This window comes from Cydia strobilella, chromosome 19, assembly GCF_947568885.1.
Source record: "Cydia strobilella chromosome 19, ilCydStro3.1, whole genome shotgun sequence".
Lineage (NCBI taxonomy): Eukaryota > Metazoa > Arthropoda > Insecta > Lepidoptera > Tortricidae > Cydia > Cydia strobilella.
This window is the reverse complement of record NC_086059.1, coordinates 4,619,043-4,643,547: the sequence shown is the minus strand read 5'-3', so window position 1 is coordinate 4,643,547 and position 24,505 is coordinate 4,619,043. Positions and strand designations below refer to the sequence as shown.

General features: G+C 35.9%; 2 protein-coding genes across 2 annotated transcripts in view; one reads left to right on the top strand and one right to left on the bottom strand.

Moving 5' to 3' along the window:
• LOC134750287 (uncharacterized) overlaps positions 1 to 24,505 on the top strand; it is a 196,504-nt gene that overhangs the window by 13,143 nt on the left and 158,856 nt on the right. The window lies entirely within an intron of this gene.
• LOC134750304 (uncharacterized protein K02A2.6-like) lies at positions 23,233 to 24,427 on the bottom strand. The gene has a single exon (XM_063685467.1). It carries the CDS (start codon positions 24,346 to 24,348, stop codon positions 23,233 to 23,235), a length of 1,116 nt encoding a protein of 371 aa, XP_063541537.1. The 5' UTR covers positions 24,349 to 24,427.

The window sequence follows — 24,505 nt, the reverse complement described above, 5'->3', positions numbered from 1 at the left end:
GACCTTGGTGCACAAAACAACGACCTCATATAGTCGCAGCCCTCAGTCATAAGGAAACGACGAAGAAGAGAAAGATGTCAGATGCCACTTCACTTACCTATTGCCTGCTCTTTATAATATTTACATGTGAGATTTAAGATAATAGTAGTTTATGCAACTGATACATAATGAGAGGCCTTAAAACACAAGTGTGGTTTTATGAAACGAACGTTAGCGAGTTTCATAATAGAATCACAAGAGTGTTTTAAGTCCTAATTATGTATGTACAGTTGCATACACTACTTTATCTACACACATATCATAAGTACTCTAAGATTGGTTCAGACGCCGTAGGGAAATGACCTTCATTGCTACTAGTGCTACCTGTAAAATATCTACAGACTAGATATATTAAAATAATGCAAAAAAAGCAATTTACTGAATCGGACATTACTTTGCATGTAGATTCTTTGCGCGCTATTAATGTTATCAACAATCCGCTTTAAATAAGAAAATTATTACGTCATCATTCTAAAGGATTTTAATGAAATTTGAGACCCATAGTCTAGAAAATTACATAGGATACTTATTTCCGGAATTAATTTCCTATGGGGGTGATATGGGGGCGCAATTTAGTACAATGGTACTAAGAGGGTATGTGGGGCAGCTTATCCATTTATAAGCGGACAAAGGCGCGGTCAGAGGTTAGTCCAACCCAACATGGGTGAAAGAGCACGAAATGTAATTTAATAAGCATTTAAAGGATGATTTTGTTCGTATTCGTTTTAGATTTACTGGTTTTCATGAGGAAATGCGCTCAATAGTTATGAAAATAGCATTACAGATTCCGGGAAATCTGCCGCTTATGGTCGATTACTAAAATATGCGAGGGAGCGAGACATTACTTTGATGGTTGGAATTATTAGGCCATCTCGCTTGGAACAGACAGTGATGTATGTTGTTTTCGCGTGGTTATCCGTTAAGATCTTTTTTTGGATCTTAAAAAATGAGGGATTTAAGACAGTGGAACGCCCCAGCCTTTCGAGTGTTGTTCAAATAGTCATCAAAAACTTAGAATCCTTGGATTAGTTAGGCTTATTGTTATTTACTTTGTTTGGCTGAAACTTTTTTGAGAGTAGTTTGAATGTTTGAACGAGAATGGATAGGATATGGAATGAGTATATAAGAGGAAGTCCGAAAGTTGCACCCATATCAGAAAAAGTAAGGGCAAATTGCCTATAGCGTGGTACGAGAACGGTACTACGAATGAATGTGGAGGGGGATACGAGGAAAGGAAAACCGAGGAAAAGGTGGTTGGACTGTGTGAGAGATGATATGAAACGAACGAAGTGAATGATGAGATGACGGCCGACAGAGATATAGAAGGAAAAAGACATGCTGCACCGGCCCCAAGTGAATGGGCAAGGGCAAGCGAATGATGATGATCAATTTAATGTTAGTGAACCTATGTAATTGGCCTGCTTGTCCATGTCCCTACCTATTGACCTAATAACTAAATTACGTGATGCAAATATCATTCTGATGTCAGTCAACGTTCGAATTGACTTTAAAATTCGTATAGTAAAAACTTCAAAATTAATTTTTAAAGCTAACTACCGCTTCGAATTGTTGTAGGTTCTAACGCCGCTTGCGAAGATATTTTAAAATTAACTTAAGGTTTATTTAGTAGCGAATGTTCTGTAAAATCCTAAATAACTTGAATACCTACTCAGTGCTTGGTTACATTTTCCTCATTTAAGGTTTGCGGCAGTTTGCTTTTGGAGCTTATCTTTAATTTATAACCCTGTGATAAATAACAGGAGCGGGAGATTTTGTAATGACTTCACTCGCAATTATTTATACAAGTATTTATATGATGGGGTAATTTATTTAATGGAATGAATAATTATGTTTTCATAAGTGGTCGACGAAACAGGCAGTATTTAACATCGTTCATTAAAATAATTAGCTCATTAATTATAGTACAGTCTAGTTATCAATCATTTTAATGTGTAGTTTATAAAGTGTTCTCTCTCGAACCATATCTTTATAATTTCCATTCTGCTTGAAATAATGATCTATGTGTGACGTGTATCTGTTAAAGTCTTTTTCTAGCAGTTTTCTGATCTTATTCACTTGGTTATGTATCATATTCAATACAATAGGTTAGCTACCAGGAGAGCAGAAAGCAGCGGTGCTCAGCTCCTCAGGCCACGCAGGCGAAGGAATATGTGCACCCCACCCTGTACTCTCTCGCCTCCATGACCTGAGGAACTGGGCAGAATCTTCGAAGACGACGAGGGATCAACCAAGGAAGTGTTTTATCAGTTATTCTATTAATTGACTAGTAATTGTTCCTATTTTATTGTCTACTAGATAAGAGAAAGTGTGGAGCAAGAAAGACACTTGTAGATAGTATACACTACACTCCATACCATACTTGTAGGGAAAATAAACTGTCAGATAAACTTAAAAACATAAAAAACAACGGGGTCATATGACCCCGTGGTTAATATTTTCATCCTATTTCTAAGAAAAATGTATCTCAATATACTTCGTAGGTCCTATGCTAACCACCGTTTAATTACCGTATTGAATTTATACACTGTATAAATATAAAAACCCTTTTGACAATATATTCTCAAGTAAACATTTTATAAACTCTCGGTACAAAATAAAATCAGATGATAAGGAGTAGCTCTCCGTCCGTTTTTTCCCATTTTCTTAGGACGAGTCTCGCAAAATTGCCCATTCTCCATCCTTATAATAAAGTAACAGTGTTCTGAAAATCGGATCATGAGCTATAATCTTTACTTACTTGTATATTTATGAGGAATACGAGTATTTTTTAAGCTAACCACAAACTACTAAGAATACTAAAGGTAACCATAGTATTTTATAGTTTACTTTATTTTAGGTACAGATAAAATGTAAAGTTATTTACGATATACGTGCGAAAAATTTGTCTCGTACCTCGTTTTACAGCTAGTACATATTATGTACCTTTAAATTTTCAACGTTTCAAAATTTCAACTTTAATATAGCACAGGGTGTTGTAAAGGAGCACCAGAGGTACTGTAAAAATATTAAACATTTGGAATTTTAATTAAAATACAATGAATGCAATTATTTAATCCAGATTTTTTTCCATATGAGGTTAAAACATTTAAAACGAATTACATAATAATATATTATTAAACAAACACAAAAACACAAAAATCTTTAAATAAGGACCTGCGTCTCGGGTCACCCCGACCCCGATTCAACAGGCTTACAATAGCAATACACAAATCAACAAAAGAAAATATTACAGAGTATACAGCAATTTAAGTACTTAACAACATCTGTCTTATCGCTAAAAAGCGATCTCTTTCAGATAACTTTTGGGCAGCGAAAATCAACAAATTATACGAGTTTGATCTCGTTTAACAGTAGCATCTCGGTAACCCTGCCTACGAAACTAATGGTATTTGGTTTAGATCCCGGTAAGGAAATTCATTTAGGTATGTGATGGCTATATATGGCTATATATGGCGATTTTATATATATCTCCTAGCTCCTAGCTCCACTATATATTAAACTAAATACATGCTTGACTTACACCTCTTTATATATATTTTTACATATTCCCAAACCACTCACTTCCACATCCACATTCAAATTTTTCCTTGTATATTGTTTCTAATTTGTCCTAATTATTAGTTACTGCCTTTACTGTTCTGAGCTATCTTCTTGCCCTGGGCTCCACGGAAGACCAGCGCTGTAGCATATACCTATATGTTAAAGCATATGCTGAGTGGTGTCCATTTGTAGCCTCTATAGCATCATCAATATTGTAATTATTGCATGTTAGTATAAGCTACTTGTAATTTTACGTGTTAGTGTATAAGATCTTCTTCTTTTTAAATTTGTATGGTGCTGTATGTAGATTTTTACAATAAACGTTTTCTATTCTATTCTATTCTATTCTATAAATGTGTGTGTTGAGTCCAGGATGTCTTGTTTATATTTTTAGGTACCTAGTTAAGTTTTATGTCCCAAATAATAAAATGACAATTTATAATACCATATATCCAATGAGGTCGCTTTTATAACAGCTATGTGACATTTTACTTCATGTTGTCACAAATATTATTCAGCTTACTGTGAAACTTAATAGATTTATGTAAGAATCTCCTAAAATGTTTGATATTTATTCTATTTAGTAGGTTAGTGTTTTTATATGTAATCCGTTCTGTCTAGGATTAGTCACTTTTAGCCCGCCTAATGATTCGGGTCGGCGACTAATGTGTTTTTTGATCGAATACAAGATTATACAATGTCTCGTTATTATTTTGTTTTGGTAAATACTTTATTCGTTCCTCATTCTGTGAATCGGGGTTACTGGGACTAGGAACCGGAACGGAATAAATATGAAACAAGTTTAAGCAGAAAAAACATCACAAAATGGTAATGCCATGTTTTTATGGTCTTATTCAGCAGTTATATTTCACCTTTACAAGTTACTATAAAAATACACAAATCACTTTAGGCTTGCATTTTTTTTTGTAGTGCAAATTTCATCAATGAGTGCCAGCATTTTAAGAGGTAACATAGACAGACCAAGTAACTTTCCCATTTATAATGGATAGCTACCATTTCGAACAAAAAATATATTTCCAAATTTGGCCAGCCGTCTTCGAGAAATCGGGGAATATACTTAATTAAAAAACAGAGTTAATTGATTGATTTGAAAGCTTCCTCCTTCGAAATCTCAGTCTGTTAAAACTACAAGTAGTTACTTTTCGTAAACATTTCCACAAGTCAACTTTTTAGATGAATAAATGACTTTGTCGTGTAATATTTTCTATTTAATAACCTAACATTAAAGACTGATAGTTCCTTAGTAAGAGTTGAATTGATTAGATCAGGGATTAGGGACTACCTTGATGTGCCTGTTCCATTTAATCCGTATTTCCTGGAATACCATCTGTTCTAGTTTAGTAGGAGCTGGGTTACAATAGTGCTTCGAGTCAAAGAAGAAATTGTGCAGTGAAAGTGCCATCTTTACTAAGAGCATATATGAATGGTGTATTTAGACTACCATAGTGTTCGCCGTTAGTAACCATAGCTTTTGGCGAATTAAACTGTACCTACCATAGGTATATTGTTGGAAAAAAAGGGCTCAATTTTAGGTATACCACCGTCTGGTATTTACCGTTGTTAGTGTTTAAGTTACAATGTTGTGTCCTTTTGTATATTTGGTATAAATCATAATGTATTGTATTGTTTTGGCATGTCTGTTTGTCTGTGATCGTTAATACCTACCTATGTACTAGAAAACTGCAATTTGGTATGGTTATAATATCACGCTGACAAAGTGGTAAAATAAATACTGAAAAACGATAATTAGGTAATTAGGTATGCTGAATATTTTCGGAAATAACTAATCCCTCCGAAAGTACAAAATATAAAATGTTACAGTATTTACTTATGAACACTATCTATCTGCGCGCATATTTTTATTATGTGCCTATTAGACGTTTTTATTTTTTTATTGTCTATTGTAAGTTCCAAAGACCTAGTAGACTTAGAAGACGTTATTGTGCCCTTAGTTTAACTTTTGTTATAACCGAGACTACGAGTATAAGCTAAATTGTTTTTCTTTATGTATAAAATTTTACCTGTAAAATATTTACTGTACATTTTTCCAGCGCGATAGGATTATCGTGGATTACTATATAAACTTGTTCTTTGCTTAATATTTATATCTCCAAGCTAGACTTGATGATGAAAGAGGCTTAATCTTGGAGATGAGCGCGCAGCTGATATTCTCGGCCTCATATCCTGCGAGTTCACTACTCACTGTTATATTAAATCGCTGCTTATTCATGGACCAAGTCAAAGGAGAGAGAATTAAAACACATAATGTTATACATTAGCGGACACTTAGTTCTAGCTGCTGGAAACAACCGGGATAAACGCTAGGATAAGGGAAATATCATACTAAGAACACGTAATTGTATTATATTAACTTAGCCCATTATGCGTACATTTGTGTTTGGTTTTATTACCTCAGTGGCACTTTTTATATTTTTACCATTAAGCTCAAGCTTTCGGTTTAGCTCATGGTTAACTGGTAGGTAATGCTTTCTGGCATTAAATCCGCCATTTGTACTTTCATGTATGTGTAATACATGTTGTACAATTTGGACTGGTTTCGAAAGGAAAGCTTAAATTAAACACCTCGTTTAATTGTATAAACAATAGTATGTTTATTGGGCTCACACAAATCACCTCGATATACAAAAATAACTTTAATATCTTATGTATCCTACGATAGACAACCGTTCGCTAGTTCTAGATATAAAAAGCGACATCTACCGGGAAATTGAGTAAACAGGGTAAATCAGGCGTTTTATACACACGTATATAAATAAATGTTGATAAGTCCATCTATCAGGTAAGATCGTCTATACGCGACAAGCTCTTTCGTTTCTTCTAACTCTTCGTACGCTTACAGAAGGTCGGTAGGGCAGATGGACCAAAGCTTTTCTTTTCTGGCTGTGTCTGAACGAGGTACTTAAACAAATACGAGAATTCTTGCCCTATGACGGTCTTCCCAACCAAAAATTGTATATATCGGTCTTCCCAATATTGTCCTTAATGTAACTAATAGTAATAAGAATAATAACTAATAAGCGTGGGGTAGCCACGTGCTTATTTTGTCACATTTATCGCTTTTAGCACAAATTTTATTGTACTACCGGCTCTGTGAGCTGTAGACCTTGAAAGCTTGAAAGTTTACCAAAAACCGACTTGACAAAAAATTATACAAGATTATTGCACCTGCTCACATCATTTCACGAGAATTCGTTGAGGAATGCGGCCTGTAGAGGAGAACAGCCCGACAGCTGGAGGCCTAGCCGAAATGATAATCAAATCAATATAGAAAACGCCCATAGAAAATTAAATAATGCATGGAAATAGTCACGTGAATTTTCGTAGCATCTGTCATCCCGATATTTTTTTCTTCTCGTTTGTCGATGTACGGTTGTCGTCTTCGGACAGACAGACAGACAAAGACAAAGCATTAGCACGGAGACGATTCACTCGCGTTTCGGGCTCGTTCGGTCAATTACAATTATTATATACGATAAACTGCTTCCCGCTTCTGAACTACACCACATGCCCGTCCCGTTTTATACATGTCTCAGTTTAACACAGCTTTATTGTTTCTTTTCGCAGTAGCACATTCCGAGCATTGAACATTTAGTTTTCTGAACGTTACTATTCCCTCGTTCGTAGCGGAATTCGTGAATAATTTTTCCACTTTTTCCATTTGGAATTGTCTCGTTATATTCGTCAGTATTTATTTAGAAGCAGCAGCTTTTATATCGGAAAAAACGATTACGTTGTACAATATTTTTAAAAAGATTCGTAAACAAAAGTATAATAACAACAAAATAATAATACTCGTAAAATCTTGTATCAAATATTAAACTTTGGACGTAAACTTTTGTATTGCTTTCTCTTAGTTAAAAGGTTTGTGTTACAGTATTGCTGGTTCTTTTGAATTTTGTTAACAAAACAATGAACTTATTCTTAATCAGTTATTTTTTAGGGTTCCGTATCCAATAAGGGTTAAATCGGAACCCTATTACTAAGACTCCACTGTCCGTCTGTCTGTCTGTCACCAGACTGTATCTCATGAACCGTGATACCTAGACAGTTGACTTCGTGCGCGAGTCCGATTCGCACTTGGATGTTTTTTTGTGTAGTCAGTGAAACCGACGTGAATTACAAATTAGTTTCATATTTTAGACCACTTTTATAAGGATCATTATCATCATCAACATTTTCATCATTTGATTATGTGCTGAAGATATGCTTCTTTTTCTGAGTAAACCACTCACAGAACTTAACCCCCTTAACTTTGAGCGTGTTGATTATTATAATATGAGAGAGTAGTACATACAATCAGCGAAACGGTTAACTGACGATTTGTTATTTTTATAGCAACGACATGAGGTCAACTAATGAACAGTTAAGAGTAAAATGGACGATCGCTTCTGTATGCAAACGTAGTCCCCATTTTTCTCTCTGTATTTTGACATTATAGAAAATATTTCTAAAGCATTTGATGTATGTTAACCAAACCTATGCATCTTTTGACTTTTTTTAAAATCAGTACCTTTAATAAGAGTTACCTATAGTAATTTATGTGTTTTATGTGTAAGGTATAAAAATGTTTCAATAATGTTGCAATAAAATATTTTCAAGATTTCTACGGCAGCGAGGATATAAAATCGCATCTCAGTTTTATTTTATGACCGTTGTATTTTACGATTCTATTCGATCTTTGAAAGAGATTCGTTTCAATGTATTCTGTGTGAAATATGGTGCAATATAATACTTTTTTTTAAAGATAAAAGATATTTATTCATGACGATCACAACACATGTACTAACATTTACAGACAACAACAGCAAGAAAAGAAGATATCATTAAGTGTACATCACGAAATGGACCCAACTCAGCATAATGCTAGCTGCTAGCGGTGATGCCACGACGCGGATAATAAATATTTTGTTTTTATCAATAAATGAATGAATGAATGAAATAAATAAAAATTTTACATTTCTAAACAAATGAATGTGCTAAATTTTCAAAAAAATGTCTACAAACATTTTGCGTGACAGCTACTCCATATAAAAATGTTTCACCTCAACAGCTCAAACAAGCCTACTTTCGTCACTCCCTGGAGTGAGGAAAGTGCGACTTTCCTCACTCCAGAGAGTGAAACAAAGTAGCTTTTTAATTTAGTGAAGGCCATGAACTGCCACTTCATACTTTAATTACAAATTCGTTTTTTTTTCTGTATTATTCTGATTTCTGTGTAATTCGAAATACATTTTAACCTTTCATATGTTCTCACTACTGAGTGAAAAGTTATATGTGCAACACGAGAGCAAAGTTATTTTACATCTCGTGTTTTTGAGTCCCTCGCTACGCTCAAGATTCTAACTTAGAATCACTCGCTTCGCTCGTGATTCATTTATAGAATATTTCGCTTCCTCGGGACTCAAAGTAAACACTCGCAAGAAAAACCAACTTTCCCCTCTTGTTGCACAAATAACTATACTGTCATTATGGACCATAATTAAACGCGAGAGGTAAAGTTTTAACTATCGTTTATAAATGCCATGATCAAACTTATTAAGGACACGATGTCTGTATTAATATAACTGAAATATTTAATAAAATGGATCTTAATTCACAAAATAAATGCCAATGTTTTCTCGCAACAATGCGAATGCCATAGCTATAAGCCATGACAAAATGCTTTACGTCTAGGTGTGAAGGAATGGTGGACCGATCCCGCACAATGGCGCACGGCCTATTAAGCGTAATTGGAAATCGAGGATTGATTCCGCCTTAATTAGAGCGAGAGGCCGGCAAACCGTCTGGATCGAGAGATACGGCCGGTGAAATTGTAATATGGAGAGCATACTGCATGGGTTGTGGTAGTTCATTATAGTTTTCATTTCTCATGCTCTGAAAGTGGGTCATTGTTGTTCTAAAAAGTGTGCAGAAAATGATACGTTTCTGCTCTAGAGCACTGTACTTTCTAAGTACGTTGTTTTCTTTTTCTTTTTCGATAAGCAATCAAAAATTTTGGTTTTAAATGTATTTGTTGTACAATTTCCATTCTGATAATAAATTAACACATTAATGATATTTTTACCTAAATTGTTAATTGAAAGTACCCTTGAAGTTTATACTTAGCCGTTTTTTTAATGCACGTATTTTACTTTCCTCGTAGTCGAAATGAAAAGTAGTGTTAACTCGGGTGAAAGGCACCATTTCAGTCTCGGACATTGGGCGCTCTCACTGCGTTCGAGCGCGAAACTACCTCTACCGTTAGGTAAGTACTTACTGAGTTTTCTTTAGAAAATCTGAGCCGGGAATTCTCTGTATGTTATAAGCCATTGATACATTTTCGTTGTACGTGACAGTTCAAACAATGATGAAAACAGTGCACTTAATACGTGCTTACAGAATATGGCACGTGCATGTAACAGACCCATTCGAGTATTGTACGAGTCCATAGAACCGTTAGATTGAGCGTGGGTCTGCCATTGCGCTAGTAAAGCTTTAATAGGATCTATACCAACCACAGGTGCATATTATTATAATTAATTTGTAGGTATTAACCAGTAGTGTCCTACGGTCTTAAGACCAGTACCTACAAATTACCTCCAATGTAAATCATTATTAAATATGTGTCGCTCAACTTCGATATCGGGTAAATCCATTCGAACCTCTCAGCAAATATCTACCCTATTACCTTTTCTTAATACCAAAATCCAAGGGCCTGACACTCTTTAATAGAGAAAGATAGTCTTATTGCGATTCCTAAAAGAGGAAAGAGAAAATAGTGTTTTCGTGTTTTGTCCTTAACACCGCCCTTGGTTTCAAAATAACACTTCAAGATATACTGTGTTTTTAGCGTTCCGTACCAAAAGGGTAAAAACGGGATCCTATTACTAAGACTCCGCTGCCGCTGTCTGTCTGTCCATCTGTCACCAGGCTGTATCTCATGAACCGTGATAGCTAGACAGTTGAAATTTTCACAGATGATGTATTTCTGTTGCCGCTATAACAAATACTAAAAACAGAATAAAATAAATTCCGCGCAAGCTCTGGTAGGTTCAGACCCGTCTAATGGCCGATGAAAACCGATGGATTAAACTGCAATTGCAGCTTCGCTTTGATACTGAACCTTTTGGCTCCCTTGTTAGCCTTTCACCAGAAACAAAATACTATGTAGTCAATCCTTTACGTCGCCATACTGCGTTTTATTTCAAGACAATTAAGGTTGAAAATTTAAAAAAATTGGATGGTTGTTGATTCTTTTTAGGAGCAAGGTGACGATTTTGTAATCCGTTGACTGGGAATATCAGAATTTAGCACTAAAAAGTGAATAAACGGAGATTGGTGTAGGTACCTTGGCTCTATAATTTGGCTGTTAAGGCCCTTATGCGTAATGCGACAATGATAATGATATGATATGATATTTATTAGTAAATATTTACATTTACAGGTCATTACTACAATTAAGCATAACATATCATAATACAATTAATAACAAAACATAAACAAAACATATTACAAAACATATTAATAAAAAAAAACATTTATTATATTCCTATATATAGGTAATTTAGTAGGTACGCATCGAAGAACTTATCAATGGTATAGCAAGCCATTGCTAATAGTACGGCTTTTAGCTTGCGGACAAATATTGCATCGCTAGAAGCTTGCTTTATTTCATCGTCCAGTATGTTGTACAGTCTGATTCAGTACATTCATACACTTCCTAGTTTAGGTGGTTGACAAAATAGGTGGACAGTCGAACATTTCACCGTGAAGACCGGCATATAAAATGTTTGGTTGGAAAGACCGTCACAGGGCAAGAACTCTCGTATATGAATACGAACCTCGCTCAGACACAATCAGAAAGGAAGAGTTTCGCGCCTTCTGCTCGACCGATTTCTTTAAGTGGACTGTGTGTACAAACGCAAGAGTTAGAAGCGACGAGCTTGTTGACGGTCTTCCCCACATTAACCTTAATATTTAACAAGAAATAGTAACCATTAAGTTAAATATAATAGTGATTATTGTACTGTGTGTTAGGTACAATCAGCCGAACTATACCTACAAACTATATCTCAGCTTAAGACGAAAGTGGACGACCGCGCGAAATCCCTTTCTATAGAATGTAGTCCTGATTTTCCTCTCTGGATATTACAGAAATAAAAAACACAATTTGATGTATATCAACCATGGCAGCTAAATTTCAGCTATGTTTATTCGTTTGATTTTTTTCAATTCTTGAATTATTATCAGACTTTTTAGGAGTAAGCGTATGGAATTTGTTTTTCGTTCGTAACTTGTATAATGTAATAAAAAACCGGCCAAGTGCGAGTCGGACTCGCGCACCGAGGGTTCCGTACCTTTTTAGTATTTGTTGTTATAGCGGCAACAGAAATACATATTCTGTGAAAATTTCAACTGTCATGTTCATGAGATACAGCCTGGTGACAGACAGACAGATGGACAGACGGACAGACGTACAGACGGACCGACGGACAGACGGACAGTGGAGTCTTAGTAATAGGGTCCCGTTTTTACCCTTTGGGTACGGAACCCTAAAAATTGAAAACGTCAAAAAAGGGGCATAGCAATGGTGAATACCTATTCATCAAATCGTGAGATAGTTATTTGTTTTACAAGGGGGAAAAGTTGTTATTTTTGATACTTGATCAAGCGAAAGCCCACTTCCACTTAAGTTTTGCAATTCGTGTGGTTACATCAATTACTTTACTTTGTTCCCTACAATTATAATCTGTCTACACTTCTGTTATTAATCCATTTTTTGTGACCTGCATCTCAGCGCAATACTGGGCAAGCGGCGCCGCCAAGTTTGCAAGTACTTACAGTTTGAGCCAGTATCAACACTATACATTCCTAATTGGTTCAACGATACGTTACTTGAGGCTAACTTTGTGGACATGGCACTTGCAGGAGATAGTTTAGCTAGTAGCTAGCCCCTTGTTAGTGTAACAGTCGTAATTAATACATTATATAACTGATAATTGATACTCATAGCTGCTGGCTGAGGTTTTTTGAGATTTGTGATAGGTACCTAAATAAGGTATCTAAATGCAATGCAAGATTTTCTTAGAACGTTTCTATTGAAATACGCCAAAAATTTATAAAAAAGGATCGTGCTCTGTGTTGACCGAACGTTAATTGCAATTAACCATTAACCAGTACAAATTGAACCGTAAACCGTAACGGATGGTTACAGTTTACGGTTCGATTTGTATGGTTAATTGCATTAACGTTTCGGCCAACACTGAATTCGTGCTCACTTTTGGAGAAACATTATTAGTAAAGTAGCGACAGGTAAACAGTTTCTTAAGAAAAAAATATTGTTGTGATCCTATATATTATAAAATAATATTGGTTCACAATGAAGGATCCCCCGATTGTCGCATTACATTTGCCGAAAACAACAAAAATAAAGCCTTTACCAAATATAAAGTTATCTAAGTAGTCATGGGGTTTACTGGGCAGCTGTCGTTTCCCGCGCGCCTTTCCTCAACCAACAGGACTAAATTCTTTGATTTACAGCCGCAATACTTTCAGACATAAAAGTCCGAAGATCCAAAGGCCTATTTTAACACAAGACAAAACAAAACATAGTGGTAAAACTATAATAAGTACATAATTTAAAAACGAGAGAAAAAAATCTTTAATACGAAAAGGGACAACCGCTTGACCATGCAAACGTAGTCCTCATTTACCTCAATAGAACTTACTAACAATGCTTTGGACCTTTGAGTTGTCTGAAAATAAACGCATTTTATTTATTTATTAACATTAAAGAAGATATTTTTACACAAAATTAATGTATATTAACCATAGCTATACGCCTTCGCTTATTTTTTTCAATTATTAATATTATAAGAGTTAGGAGCTTTTAAAAACTTTGACGGACTTTGTTTACACTCCTAAATCTTAAAATAATCAAAAAATTACTTAACATGATAATACAAAATAGGGTATTATTACACCGTATTTAAAATAAATTATTTTACACCATGCATGAAATAAAACACCAGATAATTATTAGAAAAACATAGATAGCAGTTATTTTTAAACAAAATTTCTATTTAATCAATCGGATTGAAGTATAATAAAAAGTAGATGAGTTGACCGTGACGTCATTGTGTAATGTTTCATATAATCGTTTTGACAGTTCTAAAAAACCGGACAAGTGCGAGTCGGACTCGCCCACAGAGGGTTCCGTACTTTTTAGCATTTGTTGTTGTTGTAGCGGCAACAGAAATACATCATCTGTGAAAATTTCAACTGTCTAGCTATCACGGTTCATGAGATATAGCCTGGTGACGGACAGACGGACAGACGGACAGCGGAGTCTTAGTAACAGGGTCCCGTTTTTACCCTTTGGGTACGGAACCCTAAAAAGAAACTAAATTGACTAGTAGGAGAATACCCTATTGCTTGTTGGCATAGCTATGGTTAATATGCATTAAATTGTGTAAAAAAAATCCATAATATCAACATCCAGGGAGGAAAATGGGTGGTCTGAAGTGTACCTATATATTAGTGTTGACAGTGTCAGTGTATTAGTATTGTGTTCCTGCCGGTAAGTAAGGTTGCCGCGTTGCGCGTGTAATATCTCCGGTGTTGCAGGCGTCCATAGGCTACGGTAACCGCTTACCACCAGGCGGGCCGTATGCTTGATTGCCACCGACGTGGTATAAAAAAATATCAACAAAAATACAAATATTTCCGTAATGCGAATAAAAGTAGCAAACAAAGGGAAGTGTAGAGCGAGCCGTAAACCGCTTATATAGTAAGTTCGTATAGTCATACTTGTTATGAACAAAATGCTGCACTTCATGATAAAAGCAAGCCGCTCTGCACAGTGATAGTAAGGACCAAACTGAGCGATTTGACCCGCAGCAGCGGCAGTTTCACCCCTTAGGAACAGAGATGGCGCCACTTCTTTAAAAAATATTTCAAAAAATTCTACAAGCTAAACCAATGAACCGATTTAAATGTTTAATATCTCAAATGAAAGCGCATTATATACATTACTTTTAAAAAAATACTCAGAAAATATATACTCAATACTTTTGATAAAAACGGGAATTTTAAGTTTGTTTTTTTACTCGAGTGATAATTTTTACTTGATTTCTCAAAAAAATTGTATGGAATATGAATAGTTTAATGCATGTATATATTACTGAATAAATAACAAGTATTATAAAAAAAAACCCAACACCGATATCTCTCATACTTCTCGAAATATGAAAGTTTGAATGTGAGTGTAAATTTCTTCAAGATATATTCCAAATAATTCTATAAGCTAAACTATTCGACCGATTTTAATGTTTAATATCTCAAATAAAAGCTCATTATATATACTACTTATAAAAAAATATTCAAAAAACATATACTGAATACTTTTGGCAAAAAAAGGCATCTTAAGTTTTTTTTCTTACTCGATTGATAGTTTTTACTTGATTTCATTTAAAAAAATTATGGAACATGAATAGTTTAATAAATATATATATAGTACTGAGTATATAAAAGTATTACAAAAAAACCCGACACCGATACCTTTCATTCTTCGCGAAATATTTAAGTTCAATTATGCACGTTCTTACAAATAAATTCTTTGAAAGAAATCTTCAACCGCAGTAAGTGCACTGATTTTAATTTGAAATGTGTCATATGAAAAGAAATCACCCAATTTATTTTAATAAATAAAAAAATTAAAAAATAAAAACTGAATAAAGTTTTTTCCTGGTGCTGAATTACAAAAAAATATAACAAATCTAAAATTAGGAATTATTTTTATTTAAAGTGACTACATTTGTAAACAAAAAACTTAAATGTCCCCTTCGGGTTCACCGGTAGATGTAGAACTGAAAAAAAAGTCGTTTTGAAAAGTACTCGTACCATTTCAATACTACAAAATCACCGATCATACATGAACTGGTTGCTGTAGATTACTGTTGGATAATTTTTGTGCCTGTAGATTTACTGTTGAATTATTTTTGTGCCTAGTACCGTTAAACCTATAATTTTGTGCCAGACCTATAATCAGTGGTCAGCATGCAAAATAACTCTGGATTGAAAATTACATTAACTTACTTTTGATTTGTACAGCCACCTTTGCATGATTTACACTGGGCTGTGCATGGTAACCTGACGCGACGACACTCACAACGCATAGTTTCGCAGCCAGATTTACACATTCCGGAGTCCAACTCTCTTTTTCCTCAGTCCATCCCCAAGAAGATGGACATGGTATGGAAACTTCTGGTTTCATAGCGTTTCCCCATATATGGCCCGCTTGGTAAGCCGCTCGAAGTGCATGTTTATAGAGAGCAGCTGATGTAGGTGGCAGGCTTGTCACAAGCTTGTTTTTTGAAGCAAACAAATATTTGTGAACTTCATTTACGTTTATGTGTTCCGTTTGGCCAAACAATAACACAAATCTAGGGTAACTTTATACTAAAATTAAAATATGTAGTTACACACCTGACAACTGACAAAATCAAAAACTTAAAAGTTGACATACTCCTATTTTCCCGTCTTTTTATAGTGGCCAGAGAAAGGCAGCTTGATCTGAACGAATTCTTCCAGTACGAAAACCAAATTTGTCCACCTTCGTTGTCAGTCAATGGAGGGCGTCGTTCAGGGAACAAATCTGATTTGGCCGAGAAATTAGAACCTGCCAACCCTGCCACCTACATCAGCTGCTCTCTATAAACATGCACTTCGAGCAGCTTACCAAGAGGGCCATATATGGGGAAACGCTCTGAAACCAGAAGTTTCCATACCATGTACATCTTTTCGGGGATGGACTGAGGAAAAAGAGAGTTGGACTCCGGAATGGTCGGCAGTTACAGCGATTTGGTCTCAATTATGCCTCTTGGACCATTGTGGCTGCAAATCTGGCTGCGAAACTATGCATTGTGGGTGTCGTCGCGTCAGCTGGCCATGCACAGCCCAGTGTAAATCATGCAAATGTGGCTGTACAAATCAAAAGTAAGTTAATGTAATTTTCAATCCAGGGTTATTTTGCATGCTGACCACTAATTATAGGTCTGGCACAAAATTATAGGTTTAATGGTTATCAACTAGGCACAAAAATAATTCAACAGTAATCTACAGCAACCAGTTCATGTATGATCAGTGATTTTGTAGTATTGGAATGGTACGAGTACTTCAAAACGACTATTCTTTTTCAGTTTTACATCTACCGGTGAACCATATAATTTGACATCACCTAATAATAATTAGTTGCCCGTTTATTTTTGTATTTAATACACTGACAATTATCTGATTCAATTCGGCTTATATGTATAAAAACTACTAAATTGACCTACTTTTATATTATACACATAGATTTAAGATTAGATCCTAAGTATGCATGTAATATTGGTATGCCCCCACGGGGTCCATGTGGAACTACCAAGAATTTGTAATACCTATAAAACCATGGTTGCAATAAATAAATATGAAATATGAACCCGAAGAGGACATTTAAGTTTTTTGTTTACAAATGTAGTCACTTTAAATAAAAATAATTCCTAATTTTAGATTTGTTATATTTTTTTTGTAATTCAGCACCAGGAAAAAACTTTATTCAGTTTTTATTTATAATTTTTTTATTTATTAAAATAAATTGGGTGATTTCTTTTCATATGACACATTTCATATTAAAATCAGTGCACTTACTGCGGTTGAAGATCTCTTTTAAAGGATTTATTTGTAAGAACGTGCATAATTGAACTTAAATATTTCGTGAAGAATGAAAGGTATCGGTGTCGGGTTTTTTGTAATACTTTTATATACTCAGTACTATATATATATTTATTAAACTATTCATGTTCCATAATATTTTATTTAAGAAATCAAGTAAAAACTATCAATCGAGTAAGAAAAAAAACTTAAGATGCCGTTTTTTGCCAAAAGGGTTCAGTATATGTTTTATGAGTATTTTTTTATAAGTAATGTATATAATGAGCTTTTATTTGAGATATTAAACATTGAAATCGGTCAAATAGTTAAGCTTGTAGAATTTTTTGAAATATATTTTGAAGAAATTTACACTCACATTCAAACTTTTATATTTCGTGAAGTATGAGAGGTATCGGTGTCGGGTTTTTTTTATAATACTTGTTGTTTATTCAGTAATATATACATGCATTAAGCTATTCATGTTTCATACATTTTTTTGAGAAACCAAGTAAAAACTATCAATCGAGTAAAAAAAAAAACTTAAGATGCCGTTTTTTGTCGAAAGTAATCAGTATATATTTTTTGAGTATTTTTTTAAAAGTAATGTATATAATGAGCTTTCATTTGAGATATTAAACATTTAAATCGGTTAATTGGTTTAGCTTGTAGAATTTTTTGAAATATTTTTTAAAGAAGTGGCGCCATCTCTGTTCCTAAGGGGTGAAACTTGCGCTTCTGCGGGTCAAATCACTCAGTTTGGTCCCTACTAGCACTGTGCAAAGCGGCTTGCTTTTATCATGAAGTGCAGCATCCGGGCAAAAAATGGCCATAACAAGTATGACTAGTATCGTAATGTCTCAAAACAAGGGCGGATTACGGCGCAGTGAGAGCGCCAATAGTCCGAGACTGAAATGAGTTTCTTTCACCCGAGTTAAACACTACTTTTCATTTCGAATACGAGGAAAGTAAAATATATGTGTTTTAAAAACATGACTAAGTATAATTTTTTATAGGTAGCATTTCTTGAGGGTACTTTCAATTAACCATTTAGGTAAGTTTTGCTATTTATGGAATGGGGAGTTAAATTTCAGAATGGAAATTGTAAAACAGATCCATTTAAAACCGAATTTTTAAATGTCGATTGTAAAACAAATTTAAAAAACGTACTTTGAAAGTAAAATGCTTTAGTGCAGAAAGTATCACTTTCTGCACACTTTTCAGAACAACAATGACCCTCTTTCAGAGCATGAGAAATGAAAAATAGATTAAGATATAAGTACCTACACGGTTATGTTATGTAGCAGAAATATGTCATTGAGACCTCTCATTCGTATGCGAGTGATAACTTTATTTTTTTATTTTTTAAACCGACAACGTCAACAATAAAAAGGTTGTAAAAACATTTTTATTTTACTAGTAAATTGATTTATTTTATTTTGTAGGTGAATTTGTGCGTCAAATAAAAACACACCTTCAAAGTTATTTCTTATCACTTGGTCTATAAACAGTTTTTATAGTCTTTCACATTTTTTAGGTTTACGACGCGCCCCTACGTCGCTCAGCAGATATTAGTCATAAAATCTATACCTTTTTGATTTACTGCAACTTCTGAACCCTTGACCTTGAAAATTACTCCGGGGGGCCTAGCCAAGATGACACTCGTACATCGACAAAGGCCAAACGAAAAGTAAACAAGTGCGAGTGCGTAAGAGAAAAGTAAAGAAAAATATATAAATACAGTACATTGTAACAATAGAGGTAAATCATCCACCTCTCTTCAAAAACGCTTGATGAAGAAGCAAACAATAGTTATTTGTTATACAAGGGTGCAAAGTTGTATTTTAACCGCGAGTGTTTCAACACACGAGAAGTAAAATACATTTGCACCCGTGTGTAAGACAAAACTTTTCCCCTCACTATAGCGAGGAAAGTGCAACATCCACAGGCGTTAGATCATCTTCATCACTGGGATCACTCATTTTTTTACGAAGAAAACTCAGGAAGTTGTGTATTTTTACGTGTCGGAGTCGGTGAAAAAAAATTTGTTGACAATGTTGACATTTCTGACGATGCGTTTTGAAATTGCATCGACTCAACTTGTGCGTTCAGAATTACATTCAACATAATTTTAAAAAACAAATGTTTCTTATTTTTTATTAAATTCTCAAACCATTTATTTAACGAACCATTATTATGAGCGTTTTACGTTTTGTTATCTGTCAAAAGCTACTTAAACACGCTCCATCCAAGGTCAAATTACTTTCCCCACTAGTGGATAAAATGCGTTTTTCCCCGCTTGTTTTAAAGGATAAGAGACGGCTTTCCGAGCTAGTGAGGGGAAAAGATAATAATCTGGTTATAATTCTGCAGAGGCTTTCCTTAATAGGGGGCGTAAAGCCAGGAAATTAGCCCTTGAAGTGGCAGGAACCGACTCCCGGACAATTTACTCCATTTAAATTTGAAATTTAATTATTACACCACCACAACCAACAACTCAAAAATGACGTATGCCACTTGAAAGCTTTGAAGTATCTTTGAAGGAAACAAATGACATGGCGCGCCGCGCTAAATTTGCGACGGGAGATAGGGCCGTTACGCGAGTGTTTACCTTTTATCTCAATCTAAAAATATAGGTAAATACTTAAATATTTAAAATTCTGCTCGTCAGATCCCTCGGCTATATCACCAGCTATTTTATACTGAAATTATACTGCTATAGTATGCAGGGTAGCGATATACAACTGAAAATAAATTAGACATGTTTTCGTGTTATTTTAATATATACCGAACTAATAACCTCTTTTAAGGTTTTGGTTAGAGTTTACCTTAGCAAATATAGTCTTTTTTCCGTGCGAATTCTTTCATGGCATTTGCCCTTGATTAAAACGTGTAAATATTTAATATAAAAACAAAAATAGTTCTGCGTTAGCCCCCTCTTAATCCACCAGAACTTGCAATGATAACAGTATTTCAAATACCGTGATTATACCAACAACACCAATAAAAGCTTAGAATTAGCATTCATTCCAAATTACATTACCATAATAATGCAATTCTACTTCCTTACTTAAAATGAAGTACTTAATAGGGAACTCCCACCACTTACGCCATTTTAAGAGCAGAATACTAATGAGTGGTTTTAAAATAGCATAAGTTTCCATAGGAAGGGAAGGCGCATACGTCTTTCTTATAATAAGCAAATTCTAAGCTCAGTAGCCTAATTGCAACGTTTGCCGAATGGCAACTACCTAATTAGCTGACTTTGTGTAAAATTTAATGAAAATTGCCTGGATAAGGTTTAGAGTTTTGGCACTGAGTTTGAGTCATGGGATGTGTAGTATGGGACGGGATCCAAATTAAACCATTGATGGCGTATGACTGGTTTATTAGATATCATGCATCTCCCCAAGTACCCACATTATGTTTATAAGCATACCCACTACATCTCCCTTCCTATACAATGCCTAACTTTACTGTTTACTTTATCATGCAATTTAATACTAAAATAAACCGTATACAATATATTGGTATGATAGTTACACTTTCAGTACTAAAATTATACATATTACCTGCCTACTATCTTTTCCCTTCATCTTTTTTTTTCATTTAGGTGTACAGTGCTGCTTATCTATTCGTACAACCTATACATAAACAATTGTGCATACATCTATATTTATAAATTTAAACAATTATTTAAAAAATGTAATTAAAAAGATACATGTTATACTCTAACAGTAATATTAGAGAAACAATGAAATTATCGTAATAACAAAATTAAGTTCCTTATAAATCGCAAAATAGGAAAAATAAACACATTATGGGTTGGAATAAACATGTGGGTGAGGCTCACAGAGAGGCCAGGCTTAGATTTCAGACCTGGGTGGCTAGTGGAAAACCCCGTTCTGGCCAATTATACGAGTCCATGTGTGTAAGTCGCAAAGTTTTTAAAGCTAGATTAAAGTGGTGCCAGCAACACCAAGACCAAATTAAATTGGACCGGTTGGCTTCTTATCATGGTAAAAATGATTTTCGCAATTTTTGGAAGAGTACTAACAGATTAAATTATAGGCCAGGGCTTTCTGTGAGTATTGAAAATGAGACCAATCCTGTAAAAATAGCTAACTTGTTTATGAATCATTTTTCTGTCAAGTCTCCCCTTAGTGCAGAACCCAGAAGGGAGGTGGCATGGTCAGCTGGGTCCGAGTGTACTACCAAAATTACAGCAAATCTAGTAAGTAAAATAATTAAAAATATGAGGAGGGGCAAGTCCCCTGGGCATGACGGGCTGAGCATTGAGCATCTGCAACATGCCGGGCCACACCTGCCCAGGGTTCTTGCCATGCTCTTCTCGCTTTGTATTAGCCATGCTTACCTGCCACCCGATATGATTCGCACTATGGTTGTTCCTATTGTAAAAAATAAGACAGGAGACATAGCGAAGCTGGCCAATTATAGGCCAATTTCTCTGGCAACTGTAGTAGCTAAGGTGTTCGACGCGGTGCTTGATGCTGAGTTAGATAGATATATACGAATCAGTGATGCGCAGTTTGGGTTTCGACCTAAACTATCTACTGAGAGCGCGATACTGGGCCTCAAGCACACCGTCGAATACTATACACAGCGGAAGACTCCTATATATGCATGTTTCCTGGATCTATCCAAGGCGTTCGATCTGGTTAATTATGAGCTCTTGTGGGCCAAGTTAAAAAAGGCGGGGGTCCCTATGGATATTGTGCATATACTTAGGAGTTGGTACTTGTGTCAAGTTAATGTTGTCAGATGGGGTAAAGAAGTGTCAGAGGAATACAGGTTGGAGTGCGGAGTGAGACAGGGTGGGAGAACGTCTCCTAAGCTCTTCAACCTGTACATTAATGCTCTCATCGAGGAGCTCAGCAGCATACATGTCGGCTGCCATATTAGCGGAGTATGTATGAATAATATTAGCTATGCTGACGACATGGTGCTGTTGAGTCCCTCGCCGGGAGGACTTGAAATACTGCTGAAGGTGTGTGAGAAGTATGCATGTAAACATGGCCTCAAATATAACGCTCTGAAAAGTGAACTTATGGTTTTTAAGTCTGGGACCAAATGTCCATCTGTTGTACCGCCGTTATATCTAAATGGCACACCCCTTAAACGAGTGACATGTGTCAAATATTTAGGCCACTTAGTCGATGAAAATCTGCGTGACGACGCAGATATAGATAGGGAACGTAGGGCGCTGGCGATAAGAGCGAATATGATAGCACATAGGTTCAGAGGTTGTACAGCTCAGGTCAAAATAACTCTCTTTAGAGCCTACTGTACCTCTCTTTATACCTGCAGCTTGTGGGCTAATTATTCGCAAAGATCGATCAGCGCCCTTCGGGTACAGTTCAACAACGCCTTCAGGGTGCTGTTGCGTCTGCCTCGCTTCTGCAGCGCGTCAGGCATGTTCGCGGACGCGCAGGTAGACGGTTTCTTTGCCACAATAAGAAAGCGCGCCGCCGCGACGCGTCGCAGAGTGCTTGGCAGTAGCAACAGTATCCTGAGTGTGATAGCGGGTAGGCTCGATAGTCGCTATATGCAGCACTGGTCGAGCCTGCATCGTTCCCTAGCTAAGTATGTATTGTAGTTGTAGATATCTAGTAAGTTAAGTAATAATTAATTGTATCTAACATAGTTTTAAGTTCCTGCATGTTCGACTAACCTGTTATGGATTTCTGTGGTCCGAAATAAATGATTTTTATTTTATTTTTATTTATTTTTATAAATATGTTTTTTTTTTTTTATATATTTAGTATTAAATGTACTTCAATATTTCATTGTAAAGAACAATGGAATTTTGACCGTGAGTCACTGACTTTACGTTCGAAATTACTTAACAGGTACTCTTCGCGTTTGTAAACAGTACAGTACTCAATTCACATTAAGGAAAATTCATGAATATCGTTGAGGTGGTTTTACTGTTCTGCCACTTCGAGTTACGTAATACCTATTAGCCGAAGTCGATGGTTGCAAGTCGGGTCTGGTGGTCACGGCACCGGTTGCCGGCTCTCCAGGACTCTGAAACTGGTCCCAGTCCAAATAACCCCGCGTACGGCCAGTGTTAGGTTGACTACGAGGCGCTACTTCGCTGGTCGTGTCTGGAACTTTCAATATGTGCTGACGGTTCCTTCTGTAAACTCCACCATCGTTAGTTCGTAGCCAGTACGAACGACCATCTTGAGCTTGGTTAACTATTTGTGACTTTACCCACTCTTTATTTTGCTTCACGCGTACCGTATCGTTTGGATTTAATTTTGGTAACGCCCTAGTCCCACGATCATAATTTGATTTATAATTATTTATTCTTGCTGATCTCTCGTCTTTAAATAAACGGCGATCAATTGTGCGCGGTTTCAATAACGCATCTGTTACCGGTAAACGTGTTTTTAAACTTCGACTCATTAATAATTGAGCCGGAGAGTATGTTTCTCCTGTCACGGGTGAATTTCTGAAATTTAGTAAACCGAGATACCAATCACTCCCTGTTTCATATGCTTTTAACATTAATCCCTTTATTGTGCGTACGTTGCGTTCTGCGAGACCGTTCGATCTCGGGTACAAAGGTGAACTGGTGACATGCGCAAATTCCCATTGTTTACAAAACCCTTTAAACTCCATTGACGTAAATTGTGTCCCATTGTCGGTGACAATTTTTTCTGGTATCCCATGCCGACTAAACATTTGTTTAAGTGATTCAATTACGGTACCACTTTGTAAGTTATTTAAACAGCTAATTTCAACAAATTTTGAAAAATAATCTACAACCAATAAGAACATTTTGCCTTTAAACTCAAAAATGTCACCCGCTAGTACCTGCCACGGGCGCTCGGGCACTTCGTGCGGCTGCAGCGGCTCGCGCGCGGGCGCCGCGCGGTGTCGCTGGCACGTCTCGCACGCCAGCACGGCGCGTTCCACGTCCCGCGCCATGCCGGGCCACCACATCACTCCGCGCGCTCGTCTCTGACATTTATCCACCCCCAGGTGGCCCTCATGAACTCGACGCACCATCTCTTTGCGCAACGAAACCGGTATCACAATTCTCTCATTTCTAAATAAAATACCATTTACATCGTGAAGCTCATCATGCACGTCCCGTATGGCTTTACAATATCCTTGACCTCTCTTTTGTTACCGGGCCAGCCGTTATGGTAGTATTCGCAAATAG